Source organism: Scyliorhinus torazame, chromosome 13 (assembly GCF_047496885.1).
Source record: "Scyliorhinus torazame isolate Kashiwa2021f chromosome 13, sScyTor2.1, whole genome shotgun sequence".
Lineage (NCBI taxonomy): Eukaryota > Metazoa > Chordata > Chondrichthyes > Carcharhiniformes > Scyliorhinidae > Scyliorhinus > Scyliorhinus torazame.
This window is the reverse complement of record NC_092719.1, coordinates 198,235,462-198,258,282: the sequence shown is the minus strand read 5'-3', so window position 1 is coordinate 198,258,282 and position 22,821 is coordinate 198,235,462. Positions and strand designations below refer to the sequence as shown.

The 22,821-nt window shown below is 48.7% G+C and overlaps 1 protein-coding gene across 2 annotated transcripts in view; it reads right to left on the bottom strand.

The window, feature by feature from the left end:
• The window catches only part of LOC140388509 (SRSF protein kinase 3), a 56,414-nt gene that overhangs the window by 30,286 nt on the left and 3,307 nt on the right, over positions 1-22,821 (bottom strand). The window contains exons 2-5 of one of the 2 annotated variants that reach the window (XM_072472822.1): positions 11,689-11,801; positions 5,797-5,905; positions 4,035-4,122; positions 1,948-2,029 (exon numbers count right to left, since the gene is read on the bottom strand). In XM_072472822.1, the coding sequence (XP_072328923.1) occupies positions 1,948-2,029; positions 4,035-4,122; positions 5,797-5,905; positions 11,689-11,801 (392 nt within the window). The remainder of the gene's footprint in view (positions 1-1,947; positions 2,030-4,034; positions 4,123-5,796; positions 5,906-11,688; positions 11,802-22,821) is intronic. The other variant, XM_072472823.1, reaches the window with a different exon arrangement.

Sequence of the window (22,821 nt, the reverse complement as noted above, 5' to 3'; positions counted from 1 at the left end):
TACAAAATATGTAGCCACTCCTGACTAATCAGGAGTGATGATGTCATGAAGAAATAACAAGGAATTGCATTTATATATTGCCTCATCACACTTCTCAGAAATATCCCAAAGTATTTGTTATCTAACCAAACACACTGGACGTTTTGCACACAGGAAGATTCTACAAAGTACAATGAGTTGAACAATCAATTAATCTGTACTTGCTGACAATCATCAAGAGGGGAACAAAGTGCAGAATACATGGGGCGAGATTCTCCGACCCCCGCCGGGTCGGAGAATCGCCGGGGGATGGCGTGAATCCCGCCCCCGCCGGTTGCCGAATTCTCCGGCACTGGATATTCGGCGGGGGCGGGAATCGCGCCACGCCGGTTGACGGGCCCCACCCGCGATTCTCCGGCCCGGATGGGCCGAAGTCCCGCAGCTAAAATGCCTGTCCCGCCGGCGTAGATTAAACAACCTACCTTACCGGCGGGACAAGGCGGCACGGGCAGGCTCCGGGGTCCTGGGGGGGTCGCGGGGCGATCTGGCCCCGGGGGGTGCCCCCACGGTGGCTTGGCCCGCGATTGGGGCCCACCAATCCGCGGGCGGGCCTGTGCCGTGGGGGCACTCTTTTCCTTCCGCCTTCGCCACGGTCTCCACCATGGCGGAGGCGGAAGAGACTCCCTCCACTGCGCATGCGCGGGTATGCCGTGAGCGGCCGCTGACGCTCCTGCGCATGCGCCGCCCGGAGTTGTCATTTCCGCGCCAGCTGGCGGGGCACCAAAGGCCAGCTGGCGGGGCAGAAATTCGTCCGGCGCGGGCCTAGCCCCTTAAGGTTGGGGCTCGGCCCCCAAAGATGCGGAGCATTCCGCACCTTTGGGGCGGCGCGATGCCTGACTGATTTGCGCCGTTTTGGGCGCCAGTTGGCGGACATCGCGCCGATACCGGAGAATTTCGCCCAAGATGTTCTTTTCCAAATACTGCTCTCCATTAACCGCCCTCTGGCAGAAACTCCAGTTAACATCTCCTTCTGCACTATGTTGTAAGTATCAGCTTAGTTTATGAATTTGATCTCCTGATATGGACGTGAAACCATAACTTACTACACCACACAATTACTAGTTCAACCAATATGGCACTGCCATAACTAGAGATGACTAGATAATTGAGATATGGGCCTGAAACCGACAATTTCTAATCCACACTCACTGGACAGGTAAATACCCTTGTCCTTCACCCCAAAATCTGTTGATAAAAGGAATCTACCTTTTACACTGAGCTAATTCGTAAAGCTCTTATAATCTCAAATTCTATCATTCTCAACTCATTCATTAAGGTAATCACAAGCAAAATAGTCCTGAGTATTGCTGAGAAAAGAGACATGCTATTGAAGCTTTTCATTTTGCACTCATCAGGACAAAATTGCAAGAATACACATTTCAGACGGAATAAATGCCAACAAATCAGCATCCTTTTTTTCATGCAATATAAATTTGTTGTTCCCTTTGAGATTTTTCGATTCTGCCCTGATAAGTGCAGGGCAAGAAGTTTTGACAGCATGTCTCTTTTCTTAGCAATACTAGAGTTCTAAACTACCAAGCAACTGTTTAAAACAGTCTCCTCAGGTCGCTCATAAACATTTTGGTTATCAGGTAGGAGTGAGGTGGAGGGTTAGAGTGGAGCGGGGGTAGGGCCTGCTGCGGGGAGCCCCAGAGATAAGGCAGGTGACGGTGCCAGAATTTTGCCATTCAATAAACGTTGACAGAGAAGATTGCATGAGCTTCCTGGTTAACTCTTGTATCTCCCTCTGTTTGAATAGATATTTGAGAATATGCTTGAGAACTTGTGACACAACGGAGACTCAGGAGCTGACTGTATGGGTAACTGAATGCTTCCTATTCTAGCAGGAAACACTTTGCAACAATACAAACTATTTCAAATCAAAGTAAATTGAAAGGATATGAATACCATTCGAACCAACTATTATAAAATCATCCAGCAGCTGGACAATTCTCTCTTTGCCTGGGTCCTTTGAGTTTTTCCATCTCACCTAGAAAAATAATAATTTTTCAGAAGAAAGTGACGGAAAGTATAAATCATTAGCTGATAAACCAAAGCATTCTCACGCTTATTTTACTGTTTGGAATCCTGGCAGTCCTTGTTGGGAGGATATTACTGCATCCTTAATTCATTTCTGCAAGTTCTGTGATGGGGTTGGGAGAAGGGGCTTCCTTTTGGAAGTAACTGGGACAGATGTGGATTGCTCTATTTGTTACATGCAATTCAACATCCTGCTTTTGTTATCCCCTCAAGAATTTATGATGAGAGATTACATAATTCCATGGAATTTCAGTATGATCGAGGAGGGGATTAGCACAACTTTTACAGCTTCGCTAAACCCATATTTTGTTCCCTTACTTGTCCCATTTACAGCGCCTATCGCCTTACACCATCATCCTACTTGTCATTTAGCCTCTCCTGTTTTCTTTCCTTCAAAATAAATCTCCACGCATGCTGCCGGAGTTACCCAGCATTTCCTGTTTTCACTCTTGATTTCTAGCCTCTGTCGCGTTTTGCTTTAGTTGTGACACTCTGCCCAGCCCATTGCATCTCTCCATTAACAGGCAAGAAGTAGGTGTCCGGCACATCCTGTTACTGGCTTTTTATCTTTAAAGGGGTGCGTGCTACTAGGATTGGAATGCAATGTCCTCATATCTGTAAGAAACAAAGCCTCAATAACAGTGCTCCTTTTAAAAAGTCACATAAAATGTTGAGTGAAACTAAAAGTTTGAGTATACACTATACTGCTGAAATTCGTACGTCAGCTACACATTGCTAAAGAAAGTCCTTTTGTGGCCAAACAATCAGGTATGGGAGCTTTGGTAGTGTGAAAGGTTAGAATTTCCTTTCTCAAATGACAGGAATTTAATTTTAATGTAACCCCATTGATGGGGGCTTTTGAAGTATTCAATTTTATTTTTGTTTCTTTGCCCTTGCCAACTGTCTGTGCCTTTCTAATGCGTCTGTGTCCTTGGGTGCCAGTCAGCCTCTAGTCCCTTGCCCTCGGGGTCATGGGTGAACCTCGACAGTGCAGATGCCACTTTCAGCTGTCATCCATTTTGTTTAACGCCTGAAAATCCAGCAGCTGAAAGCTGGGACGGAGCCATCTCGCCCACCCCTTTGCCATCCAGGATTCACCTGATGCGTTGTTCAAGCAGGCTTGTGGGTGAACAGCCCACTCACCTGTTTCCAGATGGAAGCCGCCTAATATGTGAATTCAGATCTATGTAGGCCGTGCAATCTCGATTGTACTTTTCAGGTACAAACAGGTAGAACATAAGTACACGTGCTCCAGTCACTATTGCCTGTCATTGAGTGGTCTAACCAGCAGTTTAAAGGGACCACTGAAGGTTGTTCACAAACATGAAACGGCAATTTTTTACATTTGTGCGGGCAGGCGGAGCAGTTACTCTTGGGTTTACACAAAAATAAAGTCACTGCTGGACTGTGCAAGGCTTCCCCTCTTGTCCCCTAATCACCAAGACTCAACCCGCCAAACGGCTGAGGATGGGACATGTCAGATTTTCCAGCCAGCGAGCTACAGTGGGATATTCATTTGTTAGGTTCTTCCATTATAATAAGACAAAGTCCTTGCCTTTATATAGCATGCTTTATTGGAGCATCCCAAAATGCTTTGAACGGGTTACAATTTACAGCGCAGTCACTGTTGCAATGAAAGAAACACAGTGGGCAATTTACGAACAGCAAGATCCCCAAAACAGCAATGCAATAATGGAAAGGTATTCTCTTTTAGTAAAAGTGGTCAACGGAATAATATTGACTGGGACACTGGGAAGAATTTCCCTGCTCTTATTCAAATAGTGCCCTGGGATCTCTTACGTCTGAGAGGGAACACAAGGCATCTGTTTAGTAACCCATGAGGCAGGGTTCCAACAGTGCAGTCAATTTAGAGTTTGTACTCAAGACTCTGGTTTGGTATCTGTGGCCACATCCTTCTTTATGTTTGGTTAGCTCTTCTGCCTGAGGTTACTTACACATTTCAGAAGCCTGATCTCATCTTGGGCTGCTTCGGAAAACCCCCTTGCACTCTTCGCCACCTTTACCGCCACAAATTTATTTATTCTGTTAAATAAAACATAGCTTCATTGAGCTTTCTTACAAAACATTTGTAGAGCTTCGATAGAAGAAAAGAGTCCCAAGGCCCTTCACAAAGGTTTAAGCTGTTCATCATGCAATGAAACAGTTGGTGCCTGCGTGTAGCATGACCTTTTTTTTATTTGTTCTTGGGATGTGGGCGTCGCAGGCTGTACCAGCATTTATTGCCCATCCCTAATTGCCCTTGAGGGGGCAGCTAAGAGTCAACCACATTGTTGTGGGTCTGGAGTCAGATGTAGGCCAGACCAGGTAAGGATGACAGATTTCCTTCCCTAAAGGATATTAGTGAACCAGATGGGGTGGTACGACAATCAACTGTGGTTTCATGGTCATCATTAGACTTTTGATTCCAAATTTTTATTGAATTCAAACTTCACCGTCTGCAGTGGCCGGATCTGAACCTGTGACCTCAGAGCATGTAGCATGACCTGGAAAACATCAGGTTTGGGCTGATAAACAGCAGGTAACATTCAAACCATACAGGTGTCAAACAAATGACCATCTCGAACAAGAGAGAACATAACTATAAAAGCAAATGATGGCGGGTGCTGGAATCTGAAACGAAAGAGAAAATGCTGGAAAATCGCAGCAGGTCATCTGTAGGGAGAGAAAAGAGCTAACCTTTCGAGTCCAATGACTCTTTGTCAAAGCCTACTATTTTTTACCAAGGGGGTTTATAGATGAAAGGCAAAGCCTGTTAATAATACAGGCACAGTGCACATTAGGTTGGGTCTTGTCACTTTGACTCCGGGGTCCGCACTACTCGGGGCCCTGTTCCTAGGTCCCTGTGCAAACTCCCTATTGGCCAGGGTTTGCGCACTCCCACATGATTGGCCCTGAGCTGGTCATGTGATCCACCAGGCTCGCCTCCTTAAAGGGTCCGCGCTACTACAGACCATGAGTGACTTACCTGGATGTGTGTAGCTGCAACAACACTCATGGAAATTGACACCATTCAGGGCAAAGGAATCTGCTTGAACAGCACCCAATCCCACCATTGATGCATTCAACAGTGGCACTTTAGTGTGTACATCCCGCAAGATTCACTGCAGCAACTATCCCAGCTCCTCCCAAATCCATGACCACCTCCATATAGAAGGACAAGGGTAGCAGCTGCATGGGACCACCACCACCTACACCTTTCCCTCCAAATCACACACATTCTGTATTGCCGTGACTTCATCGTCACTTGGTCAAACAGCATTGGTCCCGCAGCATTGTGGGAGTACCTTATCACACAGACCGCAGTGATTTGAAAAGCTGGCCTACCACCACCTTCTCAAGGGCAACTAGGGACGGGCCTTGTTGGCGACGCCCATATTGACATCAATGGAAATGAAAATCGAGAGAAAAATGAAGTGTGCTGCTGACTCACTACCATCTGTTTCACACTATTGGCTAAAGACAACATCGACCCCCTTGCTTCTTTCAGTCATGCCTGTCTCTTGGAGCCTGAAGATGTTCAAAAACAAACTTAACAATCTAACCACTAATTTCTGATTTACCTAATCTCTTTTATCATTTTCAATTTTTGTTGTATATTCTTGATCATTAATGTTGGTTAATCAATTTCCAAAAAGCGTCAAATAAAAAATAACAAGTACATTACTAAAGCCAACATGAACAAGATTGGTTACTTACAGCAGATCCCAGCAAAGCCACACTGTTGAGTAATGGCCCCACCCCAATTTTCTCATCACTTGATATCTTCCATTAAAAATGTCCCCTAGCTTCACTGGATGGTAGCCTCCTGTAAAGACAAATTTGTTAATCTTCAGCTTTAGGCGAGCACTTATCAAGGGATAATATTTTAAAAACTAGGAGCATAGGAAGATAGGAATTAGGAGCAGAAGTAGGCAATTCAGCCCACCAAGCCTGCTCCACCATTCAAACAGATCATGGCTGATCTCTTCCTGGTCTCAAAGCCACTTCCTTACCTCTTCCCCATTTCCCTTAAACCCGTTTTTAATCAGAAATATATCTGTCTCCCTTTTGAAACCATTTAATGATTCAGATTCCACTGCACTATGGGGCAGCGAGTTCCACAAATCCACCGCCCTCTCCAAGAAGTAGCGCCTCTTCATCTCAGTTTTAAATCTACCGCCTCTCAACCTATATCCGTGACTTCTTGTTCTGGATTTTGCCATAAGGGGGAACATTTGATCTACATTTACTTTATCAATCCCATTTAGTATTTCATATATCTCAATCAGATCCCCTCTCATCCTTCTAAACTCCAGTGAGTAGAAACACAAACAGTTTAATCTCTCCTCACCCATCAACCCCTTCATCCCTGGAATCAATCTGGAGAACCTCCTCTGAACTGCTGGACACAATACTCCAGACGTGGTCTCACCAACACCCTTTACAATTGCAACACTTCTCTACTTTTATACTCTCATAGTCCTTTTGCAATAAATGGTAACATTCCATTTGCCTTTCTGATTACATTTTTTACCTGCATACACTCTTTCTGCGATTCATGACCAAAGACATACAGATCCCTCTGCCCAGATGCATTTAGAATCTGCTTTCCTTTTAGATTATTTTTTGCCTGACCATTTTTTCGTCCAAAATGGATAATTTCACACTTACCCACATTAAACTCCTTCTGCCAAAGTTTGGCTTAATCTCCTAGCCTATCTATATCTGTCTGTAAAATCTGTATCTCCTCTTCACTGCCTGCTTTCCCACCTATTTTAGTACAATCTGCATTTTACATCTGCTATGTTACACTCTGTCCCTACTTGCAGATCATTTGTATAAATTGTAAATAGTTGAGGTCCGAGGACTGACTCCTGCAGCACCCCACTAGTTACAGAGAAGGACCCATTAAGCCCGAACCTCTGCTTTCTATCAGTCAATCCTCAATCCAATCTAATATTCTGCTAGGTGTACATCTCTTGCTCACACGTGTGTATGCATCAATTGATGCTTTCATGCCCTGAAGTTGAGATACAAGATATGACAAAAACAGTTTTATCACATTTTTTATTAAGGTTAAATCCTGTATTGTAGCAAAGGGAGCAGGAATATTACAGCAGAGCTAAATATGGTCCCCTGTGCAGCTATTTTAATTTAAAATATTTAAATACATTTCAAAATTATTTTTTACTGAATGTCTTGTCCATCAGGCTTTCCAGGTAACATGTTAGCAGTCATGCAAGGTTTTGTTGAAAAATTGCTCTTCATTGGTTGGAAACTTGTTTTCATAAAAAAATGGAAATTAAACTGAATATACAGAACCAACCAGTATGTGGCAGGAATAAAACTACTAATCAACAATTGCTACAATCACCAATCAAAGGCACAAGTCAGGAGTGTGATGAGTGCAGCTCCAACAACACGCAAGAAGCTCAATACCATTCAGGCCAAAGCAAACCCCATCCACTCCATCACCCGAACACAGAGGCAGCAGTGTGTACCATCTACAAGATGTGACTGCAGCAAGTGGCAGATTTCAGTAAGGGTGTTCTTAGTGAAGTGGAGATTTGTGACACACTGGGCGCTATTCTCCCCCCTCACGCCGGGTGGGAGAATCGCCGGGGCACTGCGCGAATCGCGCCACGGCCCCCTGACCCCCGCACACGATTCTCCCCCTCCCGGAAACCAGTGGTGCGTGATTCGCACCGGGCCGCTCGGAGAACCGGTGAGCGGCGATTCTCCGGCCCAGATGGGCCGAGCGGCCGCTATGACACGACAGGTTCCCGCCAGCGCCGTCCACCCCTGGTCGCTGCCGGCGGGAACTCTGCGGGAACATTGGGGAGGGTGGCCTGTGGGGCGGGGGGGGGGGGGGGGGAGGGGGGCTCCTTCACCGGGGTGGTCTCCGATGGGGTCTGGCCCGCGATCGGGGCCCACCGATCGGCGGGCCGGCCTCTCCCCCCCGGGCCTACCTCCTTCCGTGCATGGCCCCAGAACACCGGCTCCATGTTGGTGAGGGGCCGGCATGCGTAAGGCGTTCCCTGCGCATGCGCATGATTGGGCTGCCCCAACTGCGCATGCGCGGGTTGGCGCGGGCGCCGCGTAAGGACGCTGGAGCGGCGTGAATCGATCCAGCGCCATGTTGGCCCCCTGTGGGGGCCAGAATAGGTCGTGTCCAGGCCCTGTTTGCGCCGTCGTGAAACGCGACAGCGTTTGCGACGGCGCAAACACTTGGCCTCAATATCGGAGAATCGCCCCCACTGTTCCTCGCTGATGGTGAAATAGGTGATTTGCTCCCTAAAAACCCTGGACTGGACATTCTGTTCTGAGTCTTAGAGGGGCTATTGGTGATTTGGATTTCCAGATACTGCTGGAGGCAAGGCTGTTGGTAAATTCTACCTTTCTTTGAACATTATACTAACTATGTACAATACAGACTTGACACAAGTCTCTACATAGAACTATCTCTCTCCATTCTCTGTTGGCATGTCCTCTTTTGTCACTGATGATGTATATTTGCATATACTCCACATATGCCCAAGAGCTGAGAACCTTCTACACTTCCTCCTAATTCTTAACTGTATGCCTCTGTGCATTCTGCCTGTTATGCTGGTCGCCAATGTGGATGCATACTGCTACATGTATGCCCGGGGGCAAGCGGTCTGCACAGTATCCTTGAAATCAGAACAAAGTCCTTCAGCACATGCCAACTCACTCTCTGTACACTGCAGCAACTTAAAGCCACTCTGAAAATTACAAATCACTTCAGCAATATGGCAGCAAGAGCTGGTAGAATTAAATCAACAGCTAACTGTAAAGTAGTTGATGATCCCTTTAAACAAAGCTGGTGGGATGCCCTTTATGCTTCTGAAGACAAATTCAGCTGTGTGGGTTTCGGAGGTAACATTAGTTGAAAATTACGCTCCAAAATGGTAGTGTCAGCATTAAACTTAACTCCTGCTGCCAACTGGGAAGGCATCAGCCGTTGTTGCATGGGGGCAATCAGCCCGCACTCCGACCGCTAGCACATGCACGGCTGTTCCTGACGCCTTTCCCTTTGGTGCCAGAAGCATCAGTGTTGAGCACGCAGCAGCAGAGAGCACTTTGGGTTTATTATTAGAGATAACGCTGTTGCATTTGCAATGCATCACAGATATACAAAATGGAGATAGTGATTGCAGGTTTACACAAGTCTTACGAAGCGTGTTGGAAAGGTTTCAGAACAATAGTATCTCGACAGTGCAGCAGGAGGCCATTCGGCCCATCGAGTCTGCACCGATGCAAGACTGCATCAAAAGGTCCTATTAAAAAAGGAAAACCCTGATGGGTTTCTAATGAGAATTTTGGTAATAAAATCTGACAAATAAACAGAACATTTGGGCAACAGTCAACTGTAACATGATTCTGTTTTAATTTACTCCTTTCCGTTTCCATCTCGACACGATCTGTGCAAGTGAAATAAGTGCCTCCCCTCGTATTGCGGCACAAATAAGCACAACCAGAGTTAAATCAGTGTTACACACCAATTGACATAATTATTATAGATTCATAGATGTTTACAGCATAGAAGGAGGCTATTTGACTCATTGTGCCCGCACCGGTTGACAAAGGTCTGACTACACCAATCCCATTTTCCAACGCTTGGCTCATAACCCTGGAGGTTATGACAGTCCAAATGAATATCTAAATACTTTTTACGAGCGTGTCTGCCTCAACCACCCTTTCAAGCAGTGAGTTCCAGACTCCCAGCACCCTCTGGATGAAGATGTTTCTCCTGAACTCCTCTCATCTATCTCTTAACTTAAATCTATTTTCCTCTGGTTATTGCCCCCTCCACTAATGGAAAAAAATGCATTCCTATTCACCCTATCTATGCCCCTCATAATCTTATACACCTCTCTCAAGTCCCCTCCCAATCTTTGCTGCTCCAAGGAAAATAGCCCCAGCCTATCCAATCTTTCCTCATAGCTCAGACCCGCCAGCCCAGACAGCATCCTGGTAACTCTCCTCTGCACCCTCTCCAGTGTAACCACATCCTTCCTATACTGAGGGGACTAGAACTGCACGCAGTACTCCCATTGTGGCCTAACCAGCGTTTTTATACAGTTCTAGCATGACGTCCCTGCTCTTGGATTCTATAAGTCGGCTAATAAAGGCAAGTATCCCATATGAATTCTTAACCACCTTCCCTGCTACCTTCAGGAATCTGTGGATATACACTACAAGATTTGTCTGATCTTCAGTACTTTCTGGGATCTTACCATTCATAGCATAATCTTACGTCTTGTTAGTGCTCCCCAAGTACATTACCTCACACTTTTCCGGGTTGAATTCCAGTTGCCACTGCTCTGCCTACTCTACATATTTCTGGCAGATGCTTCCTGCAGGTGCGCTAAGATAGTCTGTGGCGTTCCTGGCACCAGAAGTGTGTGCTTGCGGTATGGACGCCATTTTAGTGACAAAATGTAAGTTGTTGCTGTAACGGGATTAAGACCTCACACTTTTCATTTTTTTAATATATATGTTATATCCTCATGGTTAATTTCTAAAATTTCAAAACTGGACCTTTTAAAATGGCTGAAGAGGTGTCTGGCTGTGACGCTCAAACAATAAGAGCCATTGGCAGAAACCTATGCCTCGTTATCTCTGAAGATATGATAATGACCCCTGGGGGCTGCAGAGATCAAATTGACAGGGAATTATACAAAATACGTCAACGTTTCATAAGCCAGGGCTGGCCAACCAGAGTGGATTTGTCTACTAGGAAAAAGGACCTTGCCACCTTCCATTAAGACTTAATGGTTGGAACATTAACAATCTCAGGAACCCAGATAAAGGGATATACAACCTGGGTCAAAGCCAAAGTGGAGAGGTGAGAGTCATGTGACATTACCCCCACAGCTGGTGAAAACGGTAATGTTGCCTTGTGCAGCTGCAAAGCGCAGTGTGCCATCTTTCTATCTACCAAGCAGCCGCACAAAAAAGAGGTTCTGTCCAGATTTGAATGTTTGGCCCTCATCTACGCAGTTTCTACTGGAACCTCTGTACCATTGCCGAATGTCTAATTATTCTCTGCGTGCCTATCTCATCATGGAAGTCTGGAAAAGTGAATTATCCAGAATCACAGTTTTCAACCTGTCAACCTCTGTGAAGGAATACAAAATTGGACTTTGATTCTGGGCTCTGGTCACACGTGAAACAATAATTATTTTCTCTGTAGTCTTTGCCCTGTAAATCTTTCTTTCCCAATGCCTCTCTAATTGTATGATACAAAGGGGGCTACGTTGCAACCGTCCTCCCACCTTGAGTGTGTGCAAATAAACTAACCCTCTGAATTCATCCTATCTCGAGTTTGCTGTGGGGTTATTAATAGAAATTGGATCATTGCAAAACTGAGGGATTGGGAAATACGCCACTGCTTGTAAAGGGGGAAATAAATCAAAAACACTTTTCTGATTATGGGTGGGTGGTGGGGGGAGGAATCAGGGATGTTTAAATTAAGCCCTCTTCTATTGCTGAAAAAAATGAATGCTACAGAGCTGAATTTTGTGGCTTATATGATCATTTACCTGAGACTATAACCTGTGATCCTCTGGTGCTCAAGGGACTCACCTATGCAGTATTCTGCTGGGTCCTCTTGCCCCTCATCTAAGAGCTGTCTTGACTTATTGAGAACGTGGCTGGTGAAATCCTTTTCAAGAATCGCCTGCTCTTTACACTGAGACCTGAAATAACAATAAAAGATAATATTTGGATGATCTCATCAGGAGCTATAAAGGTGGTGGCCGGGAGCAGATTAGTGCAGGATTCTGATGATGATGTCAATACAAGATTGCAGGTGTTGGCAGAATAGCAAAATACCGCAGATACTGGAACTCTGAATTGAAAACAGAAAAATGATGGAAATATTCAAAAGGTCAGGCAGCATCACCGAAATCTGAAAGATTGAACAGGAATTCCAGTCCTTGCCAAGGATGGGATTAAAAGTTGGGCAGCGCCTAAAAATAGCACTGCCAGCCAGCATGCTAGTACCCTGGCACAACCAGCCTCTGGGCTATTTTCGCAGAGGCATGATTTGGGGGCCGGCAGGGCTACCCACTTGCATATGATGGGTAGCCAGTTAGGCTCATTAAGAGCCTAATTGAGGCCAACTGGAAATGCCCAGTCTCCAGGTTCCCATAGGTGGCGAGAGCCTGGAGGCAGGAGCCCAACTGTAGGCCCGAGGCCCAGCATCCAGTCAGACCCAGACGACCTCCTCCATCACCCATCGTGGTGACCTGCTTGCCACACCATAGAGAATTCCTAGCATTTACTGATTTTATTACAGATGCTGAGACTCTGGAAGCGTAACAAGTAGGGAATTAAATTCTTACTTTAGTGTAGAATGGGCACTTAATATAATTTTGTGAGGTGACGTCTTTCACAGCACTGTGCAATGTGAAGTCAGCAACAACTTAAGACCTTTACCAGAAATCTTCAAAGTACCAAAATGCTATGCAATAGGTTTTGGTAATTCACATAGAACAAAATCAAAAATCAGACACTTATATTCATCTCATATTTCACATAAGTCTGAACCGGCATGAGGGAAGGCACGTAGCACTGACCATTGCAGCTCACTGTACTCTCTTGTCTGAGGCAGCACACGTGGTACCATGTCACATTGCAATCTGATGTCTTGGCATACATGCTGGTGACCAATTCAGATTATTCTGCCCTCCTATCTGGAAAATACATTGCGATGTCAAACATCCAGAATAACCTATAGTGGGGGACTTCCAGTGGCGGCATGGAAGTGGAGGTCTCACATTTGGTGGATCCTGCCAGAGTCTTTGTTTTCTAGGCCCTTTGCACCCAGTTTTTGGAGAGAGTTTTATATGAACATTCGTGGGAAAGTCTAAGGCAACTAAAGGATGTTGAAATCCCAGTAAAAGAATCCAGGGAAAAAGGGGGCGAACAAAAGTCCTGCGGCGGGTTTGGTGGGAAGTTCAGCAGGAGGAAAGATGGCGGGAGTAAGCTCGCCAAGTGGGGCCGCGCCCATTAGTGGAAAAGTTGGCCGAAGTGATGGCGACGGAGTTTGAGCAGCTGTTTTTGAAACACGGTGCATGTAACTGGCATGTCACCGCGGTTAAACACACTGGAAGTCAAAAATGTTCAACTGTACCTTGAGCACCAGTGGAATATGTGGATGCCAGGAGTTGGTTACGGTGAGATTGGGCCGTGTTGGAGGGCCTGCACAGCTACGGCTTCTGGACAGAGAATGGCAATGATTGTGGAACAAGTAACACATTGATGGACAGATCATTTCTATGACCAAGTTCTGGACATGATAACACATTCTCAGGCTCACTCTCTATTTCTGATGAGGAATCTGTGAGGGGTGATACCCTGGGCGGGATTTTCCCCTACCTGGCGGCACGGAGGGTCCCGGCGGGATGGAGTGACGTGAACCACTTCAGCGTCGGGCCGCCCCAAAGGTGCAGATTTCTCTGTGCCTTTAGGGGCCAAGCCCTCACCGTGAGGGGCTAGCCCCGCACCGGAGTGGTTGGCCCGCCGCCAGCCGGCGGGAAAGGCCTTTGGCGCCACGCCAGCCGGGGCCAAAAGGACTTTGCCGAGCGGCGGAAGTCCGCCCATGCGCGGGAGCGTCAGCGGCTGGTGAAGACTGTGCCAAAATGGAACAGTGAAGTTTCCTTGTTGTTTAATGGTTAGTGTGATATGTGGAATGTTACGTAGTCGATCAAATCTTTGTTACTGTTAACCATTTACTGTTATGAAGTGGTGCTGCAGGCTGTGTTTGCTGCTTGCTGCGGCCTGTGGCTGCAAATATCCGGAGCCCCAGCTGCTGTTTCCTTCTTTTTCTGTAGCCTGGAGTAAGGAAAGGGGGTGTATTAAGATGACCTGCTCCCTGGGCTGGAGAAGGGGAAGGGGAGCTCTTTCTCTCTTCTGGTGTACTCCGAGTCGATGTGATTTTCCACTGCTGGGGAGTCTACTGCTGGAGCTATGAGAGAGGGAGAGAGAGGCGAATTGATCTGAATGAGCAACTTGATGAAGGTGTTGAAGAAATGCTTTTGCGGATTGCTGGTGACTTTATTGTAAGTGTGGTGAGTGCTGCATGTCGACTAGCACGTCTCCGCGAATCTAACACGCTGGACATTGAGACTGTTTTACTACACCTTGAACGGCAGTGAAACTTGTGGATACTGAGCTTTGGTTCCGATTAAATTAGGCCATATAAGAAAACCTGTACAATGGAGGCTCGTGGACAGAGACTGATACATAAAATGACCGAATGGCAAGGATCTTCCCCTCTGTTGAGGACCTGCATGGGATGATACAATGTGTTTAGTTTTCTTTGTACAAATGAACTGTTGCAGTTTTGTGTTTGTGCCAATATTCTGTAATAAAAAGGTACTTGAGTGTGTATGGCATGGTGCCTTCTCCTTGTTGATTAATGGTTGGTGTGATTATATGGATTGTTAAGGAGTTGGTTTTCATATCTTTTTTTACAGGTACTGTTGACCGTTTAATAAACAAAATATTCTCAAGTGCATTCTTGTGGGTACACGTGCCTAGTCTCAGATTAGTTTTATTGCCTCACATCCCATTGAGACGGTGCAGCACCTGTGCCTAGTCCTTGCGGACCTGGGACCCTGTGGAGGAGGAGATGCCCGTTCCCGGTGGGCGTGAAGGTCATCGCAGCCCTGAACATTTGTGCAACCAGTTCATTCCAGGGCTTGGGTGAAGACTTCTGAGCATTTCACAAGCTACAGCCCACAAGTGATGACACCAGTGCAGAGGATAGAGGCCGGTGTGTAGACTCGATATAATGAGGCCCATGTTGCCACCTGTGCTGTCTTTGAGCAGAGCATTGGGCTGCTCAAAATGTGATTCCAATGTCTGGACTGCTCCAGTGGTGCACCACAGTGCAGCCCCCAGAGGCACCCTACTTTGTGGTGGTCTGCTGTGCCCTCCACAACCTGGCACAGCAGTGGGGCAATATGCTGGAGGAGGAGGAAGAACATGCAACCATGTCTGGGGAGGATGAGGAGGAGCAGAGCCAGGAGAGGCTGGAGGCCGAACCCGGGCAGGACCCACGGGGGCAACCGGAGGAAGGTGGACAGGCGGTGGCGTGTGTCTGGCATGCCCAGAGAACCAGAGAGACCCTCAACCCCGCCTCTCAGAAGTCGAGGTTTTCTCCGTCAGTTCACCCCCTGTCCTCCCCCAATCGCCCCTTCCCCCAATCCTTCCTAACCCCCCTTCCCCAAATCCATCCTTTCCCCCCCCAATCCCTCCTCCGTCACCCCCCAGCACCACCCATCATCCCCTCCCACATTGACCACCCCACCGCCACCACACCTCCCACCCATTTCCCCTCCCTCCCCATTGCCAGAACCTGCCCCAACCCCTCCCCATTTCCTGCCCCCCCCCCCCCCCCCCCCCCCCCCCCCCCCGACTGCACTGTTCCACCCTCCTAGGGTCTGTGTAACTTCACTCCAGGGTGATGGGCCTGTGGCAGCACTGTCAGTGGGTCAATATACAAGTCAGGAGAATGATGATAACTCACTGTGAGGTAAACTCTGGTGCTCCTCAGTCTATGCCAAAGTCTGATTCCTGTCTTTGTGCTGACTGCGCACTCACACCCATCACCTGAATGTGGCCTGCACCGGGGGCTCTTGCTATAGGGCCACCGTGCCATGGGTGGGGGGGGGGGCACTGGGCAACAGGGGGTGGGGGTGCGGGCCGGCCCGCTGTGAAGAATAATGTGACAGAGGCTTTGCATATATCTGGTGTAACATGTTTTAATTGTGAACATTCTAAACTCTCATTGTCCCTCGCTGCAGATGGTGCCCCCCTACCACCTCCACCCCCAGTGCCCATCCAGTGAACCTCAATCCTCTTAAGCTTCCGTGCTCTGCTGCTACATAGAGGTGTGTCCTTAGGATGCACATTGGAGGTGGGGGCAGCCTGCTACTTCTCACGCCCTGTGGCCTTTGATGTTCTTGCTGGGCGGCCTCTGCAGGGACCCAGCCGCCCTGTTCTTTTTTAAAAATAAATTTAGATTACCCAATTATTTTCTTTTTCCAATAAGGGGCAATTTAGTATGGCCAATCCACCTAACCTGCACATCTTTGGGTTGTGAGGGAGAAACCCACACAGATACGGGGAGAATGTGCAAACTCCACACGGACAGTGACCCAAGGCTGGGATTCGAACCCGGGTCCTCAGCGCCGCAGTCCCAGTGCAAACCAGTGCGCCACATGCCTGTTGTCCGCACCATAGGATTCATGCTCCTCAGTGATTGGGCGATGATCTGCAGCACCTCGACAATGTCCACCTGTGGCTGGGACATGCTGTTGAGGCCCACAGCAATGGTCGTCACAGACTGAGCCATGCTTTGGATACCATCTTTGAAGAGGCTGACCTCGTGATCCAGGCTTTCCACTGCTGAGGCCACCCTGGCCTTGGTATCATCTGGGGCCCTGAGGGACTCCATGAGACAAAGGGGAAGCTGGAGTGAACTTCAAAAGCCTCTGCGTTACCTGCGCCCATAGCCTTTGGGTCTCTTCCAATCGTCTATGCACTCGCCGGCGTGTTACTGACATCCGCTCATGAATCCTAGGGCCATACCCTAATGGTATGGCCCTCAACAGATGGTGATCCTGCGAGAGAATGGACATGTGGTCAGTGAGAGGGAAGGATCATTTTGTCTGACATGAACAACTTGAGAAGGTCATCTGGGTGAAGGGGCAGTGGATCCTCACATCTGTGGTGCAGGCCGACCTCATTGTCTGTGACTGCTCTATCCTCGGTTAACACCACGATTTCCAGGGCCCGATCCTCATAGGGGAGTGTTCGGAACCCCGCCGTCCGTCTGGGCTCTTTGCCGCCTATTTTGGGTTAACTTCTACGGGGACAAAGAGAGGGCATTGTGAGCATTGAAAGGTCAGGGTGGTGGCAGGCAAGAATGATACCAGGGGGCTGGTGTTAACTTACCCTTGCGGCCCGGTGGAGGTCGTTGGGCTTCTTCCTGCCCTGACCCACCTGACGGCTGCTGCCATTATCGCCCAGGTAGAACTGGCGGCCCTGTGGATGGACCCCCTACACACTCGAGGGAGCAGCATGTCCCATCCCGTCTCCATGGCGTCCAGCAGCCTGGCCAGGTTTGTCATGATATCCACATCAGCATATCATGGTGCAATCACACACACACTGATGGACAGGCAGTTGGACCAACCAGCACACACATAACATCTCAGCCAATCAACAGTGAGAGCACACGCACTATAGAACAGGGAACACCACAGTTCATTCGGGAACACCGCTCATTCTACCAGGAGATAGCTGAGAGCACAAAGCTCACAGTGTGCCACTCAGACATAGACCATGTGCTGAGTGCCTCACTAAGTTAGTGATAGGGCTGGGTCCACAGGTTAGCTGGTGAAGCACGTACCCAAGCCAGCAGTTAGTAGTTGTCGTTGTTAAGACAATAAAACAGAGTTGTACCATCTACAGCCGTGTTGGATCATTTGTGCATTGGAACACCAAACACGACATGATACCAGTAGTGGAAGCTAACCAGCGACTGTGAGACCTACCTGCACCCTTTCAGAAATCCGCCATCCTGCTCCATGGAAAACATCAGCCCACCGCAGCCGCTCTGAATCGCTGGCAATCTCGGCGTAAACTGGAAGCTGTTTAAACAGTGCTTCCAGCTCTTCCTCGAAGCCACAGACAGGGAGAATGCATTGGACACCAGGAAGATCGCCCTCCTTCTCTCCACGGTGGGGCAACACGCCATCCACATCTATAACTCCCTGGCATTCGCGGGAGGCGAGGACAAGACAAAATATAAGACGGTGCTTCTGAAGTTCGAGGAACACTTCAGCGTGGAAGTCAATGAGAGCTTCGAGAGGTACCTCTTCCAGCAGCGCCTGCAGGGTAAGGATGAGCCTTTCCAATCTTACTTGACACACCTCCGTATCCTTGCGCAGTCCTGCGTCTATGAGGCCACCTCTAACTCCATGATACGGGATCAGATAGTTTTTAGGGTCATCTCGGACACCCTATGCCAGCAGCTCCTAAAAATAAAGCGCCTCACCCTAGCGACTGCCATCGGGACCTGCGTCCTCCATGAGAACGCGACCAGCCGGCACTCCCAAATCCAGGCGGCCGAAACGGCACGGCAGGGGTCCTACGGGGCAGAGCGGGTCCAGTCGATCGAGTTCCTCCCAGCCCGGGGCCCGGACGAGGGCGGCCATTTCACGCGCTTTCCGAGGCCTCTAAAAATAAAGCGCCTCACCCTAGCGACTGCCATCGAGACCTGCGTCCTCCATGAGAACGCGACCAGCCGGTACTCCCAAATCCAGGCGGCCGAAACGGCACGGCAGGGGTCCTACGGGGCAGAGCGGGTCCAGTCGATCGAGTTCCTCCCAGCCCGGGGCCCGGACGAGGGCGGCCATTTCACGCGCTTTCCGAGGCCTCCCGCGCTTGTACGCAGAGGGACGTGATGCGCAGGCGCGCTCTACGCAGGACCGCACCGCACATGCGCGGTGGCGCAACGAACGCCATGACATCACGACGTGCGGCAACTGTGGCTCCGCCCATTTAAAGCGGCAATGTCCGGCCAAAGCGCGACAATGCCTCCGCTGTGGCAGGATGGGCCACTATGCTACCTGCTGTCGAGCAGCTCAACCTGTCAACTCCCAACAATTCCGCCAGCCTCGCAGGGACGTGCGGGCGATTCTGCCCCCCTACACCGAGTCATATCCCGATAGCATGCAGACCAGCGATACCGAAGACAGGGAGCTCTTCCGCGTTGCGGTAATCCACAAGAACCGGATGTCCCCAGCTGCCAGTGCACAGCATTGATCCGGGCGATGAGTGGTGTGCCACCCTAATGGTCAACCCAAATTCGTCGCCCACCTGAGAGACTTGACTTATGAGCCTGTTAGCACATTGGACTCAATGAATTGTTTTACAGACTGTTAACGTGTTTCTTTCTTGTCGTTCCAGATGTTCTCTCTCTCGTCGTTTGCTGATTGCATTTGTTCTGTTATTGGTACAGCCTCGTTGCTCTGTTGCACCTGACACCTTCCTCTGTAGCCTCATGTACATGTTGTAAATATTGCACACACATACTCAGATGCACTCAGTACACGTTTCTATTTATTAGCATGTAGGCACATATGCTTGTGAAAGGGGGGGATGTCATGATATCCACATCAACATATCATGGTGCAATCACACACACACTGATGGACAGGTAGTTGGATCAACCAGCACACACATAACATCGCAGACAATCACCAGTGAGAGCACACGCACTATAAAACAGGGAACACCACAGTTCCCGCTCATTCTACCAGGAGATAGCTCAGAGCACAGAGCTCACAGCGTGCCACTCAGACATAGACCATGCGCTGAGTGCCTCACTAAGATAGTGATAGGGCTGGGTCCACAGGTTAGCTGGTGAAGCACGTACCCAAGCCAGCAGTTAGTAGTTGTCATTGTTAAGACAATAAAACAGAGTTGTACCATCTACAACCGTGTTGGATCATTTGTGCATTGGAACACCCAACACGACAAGGTTGGCATCCCCAAAGCGTGGAGCAGGTCCACGTGGTGTCATGCTTGTGTGATGAGTGGAGTGTGTTCAGAAGATGCGTTTATGAGCAGCTCCCCCTTATCGGGGAGCTGCTGCGCACGGTCCAGGTGAATCAGTTGGCGGGACAGCCATTTACGCCATGGAGCTTGTGGGGGATCATTTCCGGCACTAAGTGCCGTTACATACTGGCCGCAGTCTCACCAGCTGAATCATCGAGAAGCACCCGGAAAATCTCGCCCGATACGGCATTTATACCTTTTCCCGTTAAATCGTACCCGTAATAATTTTTGGGGAGCTTGGGGAGTTTATCCCTGGTCTAGCCCACACTTAGAAATTTTTTTCAACAATGGGGAGCTGAACGCAGCGGCAAGATCAGTTCCTCAGAGATCAGGGCGACATTTTGGAAGGTTCCCCCATCTCTAAGTGAGCTTGAGGGTCCCTCACATCCTCCACCGATGGGCACTGTCACCTCTCCGCACACATGGGCATTACCACCCGCACCCCAAGTGAGGACACCCTATTATGGGGTCGCTGAGGGTCCCCCCTTTCACCCTGCCCCCCTTTCGGGGCTCCAAACCTCTTTCATCCCTTTCACCACCTTCATACCCCCTCAGTCCCCCCTTTCATGGGCATGGTACCCTCTCAGGCCCTGAACATTGGCAGTGCCATACTGGCACCTGGGCATCCTGGCACTGACAGCCTGGCACCCGGGGAGTGCCCCTGGCACCCTGAAAATGCCAACTGGGCACCATTGCAGAACCAGGTTGGCACTGCCAAGGGGCCTTGGTTCCTTGGGGAGTGCCGGGGTACTGTCCAGTCCTGTCCTCGACCACCCAAGGAGCTTCAATGGCCTCTGAGGCCCCCCAGTGGCCTTCACGACTGGTCTCCTCTGCCTGTGGAGATCAGTACTAATTGGCGTCCGGTTGAGGACTAGCTGGAGTGGCCCAGCGAGGACGTGATCCTGATCGTGCCAGGAACCACGAGTCGAGTGACTCGTGATCGGCCAGAAGCCTGATTGGGCCTCATACGCCATCCACCCGTCGCGCCTCGCTCCACACTGGACACGATGCATTGGCTGAATCGCACCCTAAATGTCTGAGTGAGTCGTGGCTGCCTGAGTAATAAAGAACATGTCCTGATGCTTTCCCTACAGATGCTGCCAGACCCGCTGAATTCTCCGGCATACTCTGCTCTTGTTTCAGATTCCAGCATCCAAATTGTTTTACTTATTTTTGTGTCTTGATGCTTATGCATCTCTTTAAGCAGAAAGGACAGAGGAAAAAGGCTTTTTCGAAAAGAACACAAAAAACAAGAATAAACCTTGAAATATGATGAGTTTTGAAGCAACTCTGCTTCCCCATAAAAATACATTTTACCATCAAATATAATTCTCTCTCATGGGCAATCTGTTGCTACAGAAACTATTCTTATCTTGCTGGATAGGCCGGCTATCAGGAATCAGTCTCTATGGTAACCTTCCCTTCCTAAGTGATGACCAAATCTTTACACAGCCAGGGGTTGCTCAATGAAGTCTTTGAAGAACAGCCATCATTACTTGGCAGCAAATAAAGCCAGGAGCTCTCTGTACGGTTCTAGTTTCTGACATTGTATTGAACGCAACACAAAATACGATAAATTAGCACAAGTGTGTTACAAGATGTAGTCACAAAATCAAGGGCTTTGACCATAATTGAGGTGTAGCTGGACAGCTCACCTCAAATCATTTTTATCACCACCTTAATGCAAACAGCAGGAAATTGAAACTCATTCAATTAATTCATTTTCTGGTGCAAACAGCAAACATCCGGAAGGCTTCTGAATGAGATTGCCATCTTGTGGAGAATTAGGAGCATTTCAGTGCTGTGAGTCAACACCTTCTCACAATTTGGGGCGCGATGTAACCACCGTGTTGCGCCCGGTGCAGATCTGGGCACGCCTGTTAAATAGCGGAAAAGGCCAAAACTGGGGGGGGGGGGGACCAGATTGCTATTGAACCGGCCCGCTCCTGATGGCGAGTTCCAGTTCATGCCCAAATATGGCGAGCATATCATTATGCCTAATTTGCATTAATTTCCGTCTCATTAGCGAGATTGAAGTCGAATGTAATGGCCTCCCGGGAGTTAAACAGCTCCCCAGCGAGAAATCATGCGGGCGTCGTTTTGCACCCCTTTTTAAAACGAGAAGCTGGCGCGATGGCTGCTGAGGGGAACCGAGGATGTGAGTAGCCATTTCCATTTTCTGGCATGCAGCTCAATGTCACTGGAGCTGCCCCTCAGTGCTCGGGAGGGGGGCGGTGGTGGGGGAGAGGGAGGGGGAACCCCCTTATGGAGGTTGGGTTTGGACCCGGGGCTGAAGCATTCCAGGTCAGGGGTCGCTCTAGGGCTTGGGCTTGCGTGGGGTGGGGGGGGGGGGGGGGTGAGGGGCTTATCACCTGTGAGGCCTTCAAGCCTCAAAGCCTTTGTGGATCCCCATAACAGTGACAACCATAGCTGCTGTCTGTCTGTCCTACCAAACACTTGCAGGACAGAACCCTGTTCTTGGTTCTATGCTGAAGGTCACTGTAACTCCCTTTGACAGTGAACAGCCTCTAGCTTCATGGTTGAAGGATAGTGTTAATGAGGAATTGGCATTGTTAGTTGTGAGAGCACTTCACAGCTGCGGGTTGTGTTTGTTGCTTACACGTGCTGGTGGCTGCAGATGCCTGGAGGGTGCTGTTGCTGTTTCCTTCCTTCATTACCAGAGGCAGGGACAGATTTTGAGGCAGATGTGAATTTGATTAGCAGATGACAGGTAGTAAGTACATCAGATAATGCAAACCGGCCATATTACAGGCTTAGGAAAGATACAACGGAACGATAGATGAGAGTAAAAATGTTTCACCTCCAAAAGCTATTTGCCTCTTCGAACTGCTCTGAAATGAGCAGGAAATGTAACAGAATTCCAACCAAATGTTGTGAATATGTCCTGCCCATCTCCTCATCGCTGGATGAACTGCAGTGCTTTTTTAAAATTAAGAGTACCCAATTTTTTTCCAATTAACGGGTAATTTAGCGTGGCCAATCCACTTAACCAGCACATCTTTGGGTTGTGGGGGTGAAACCCACGAAGACACAGAGAGAATGTGCAAACTTCACACGGAA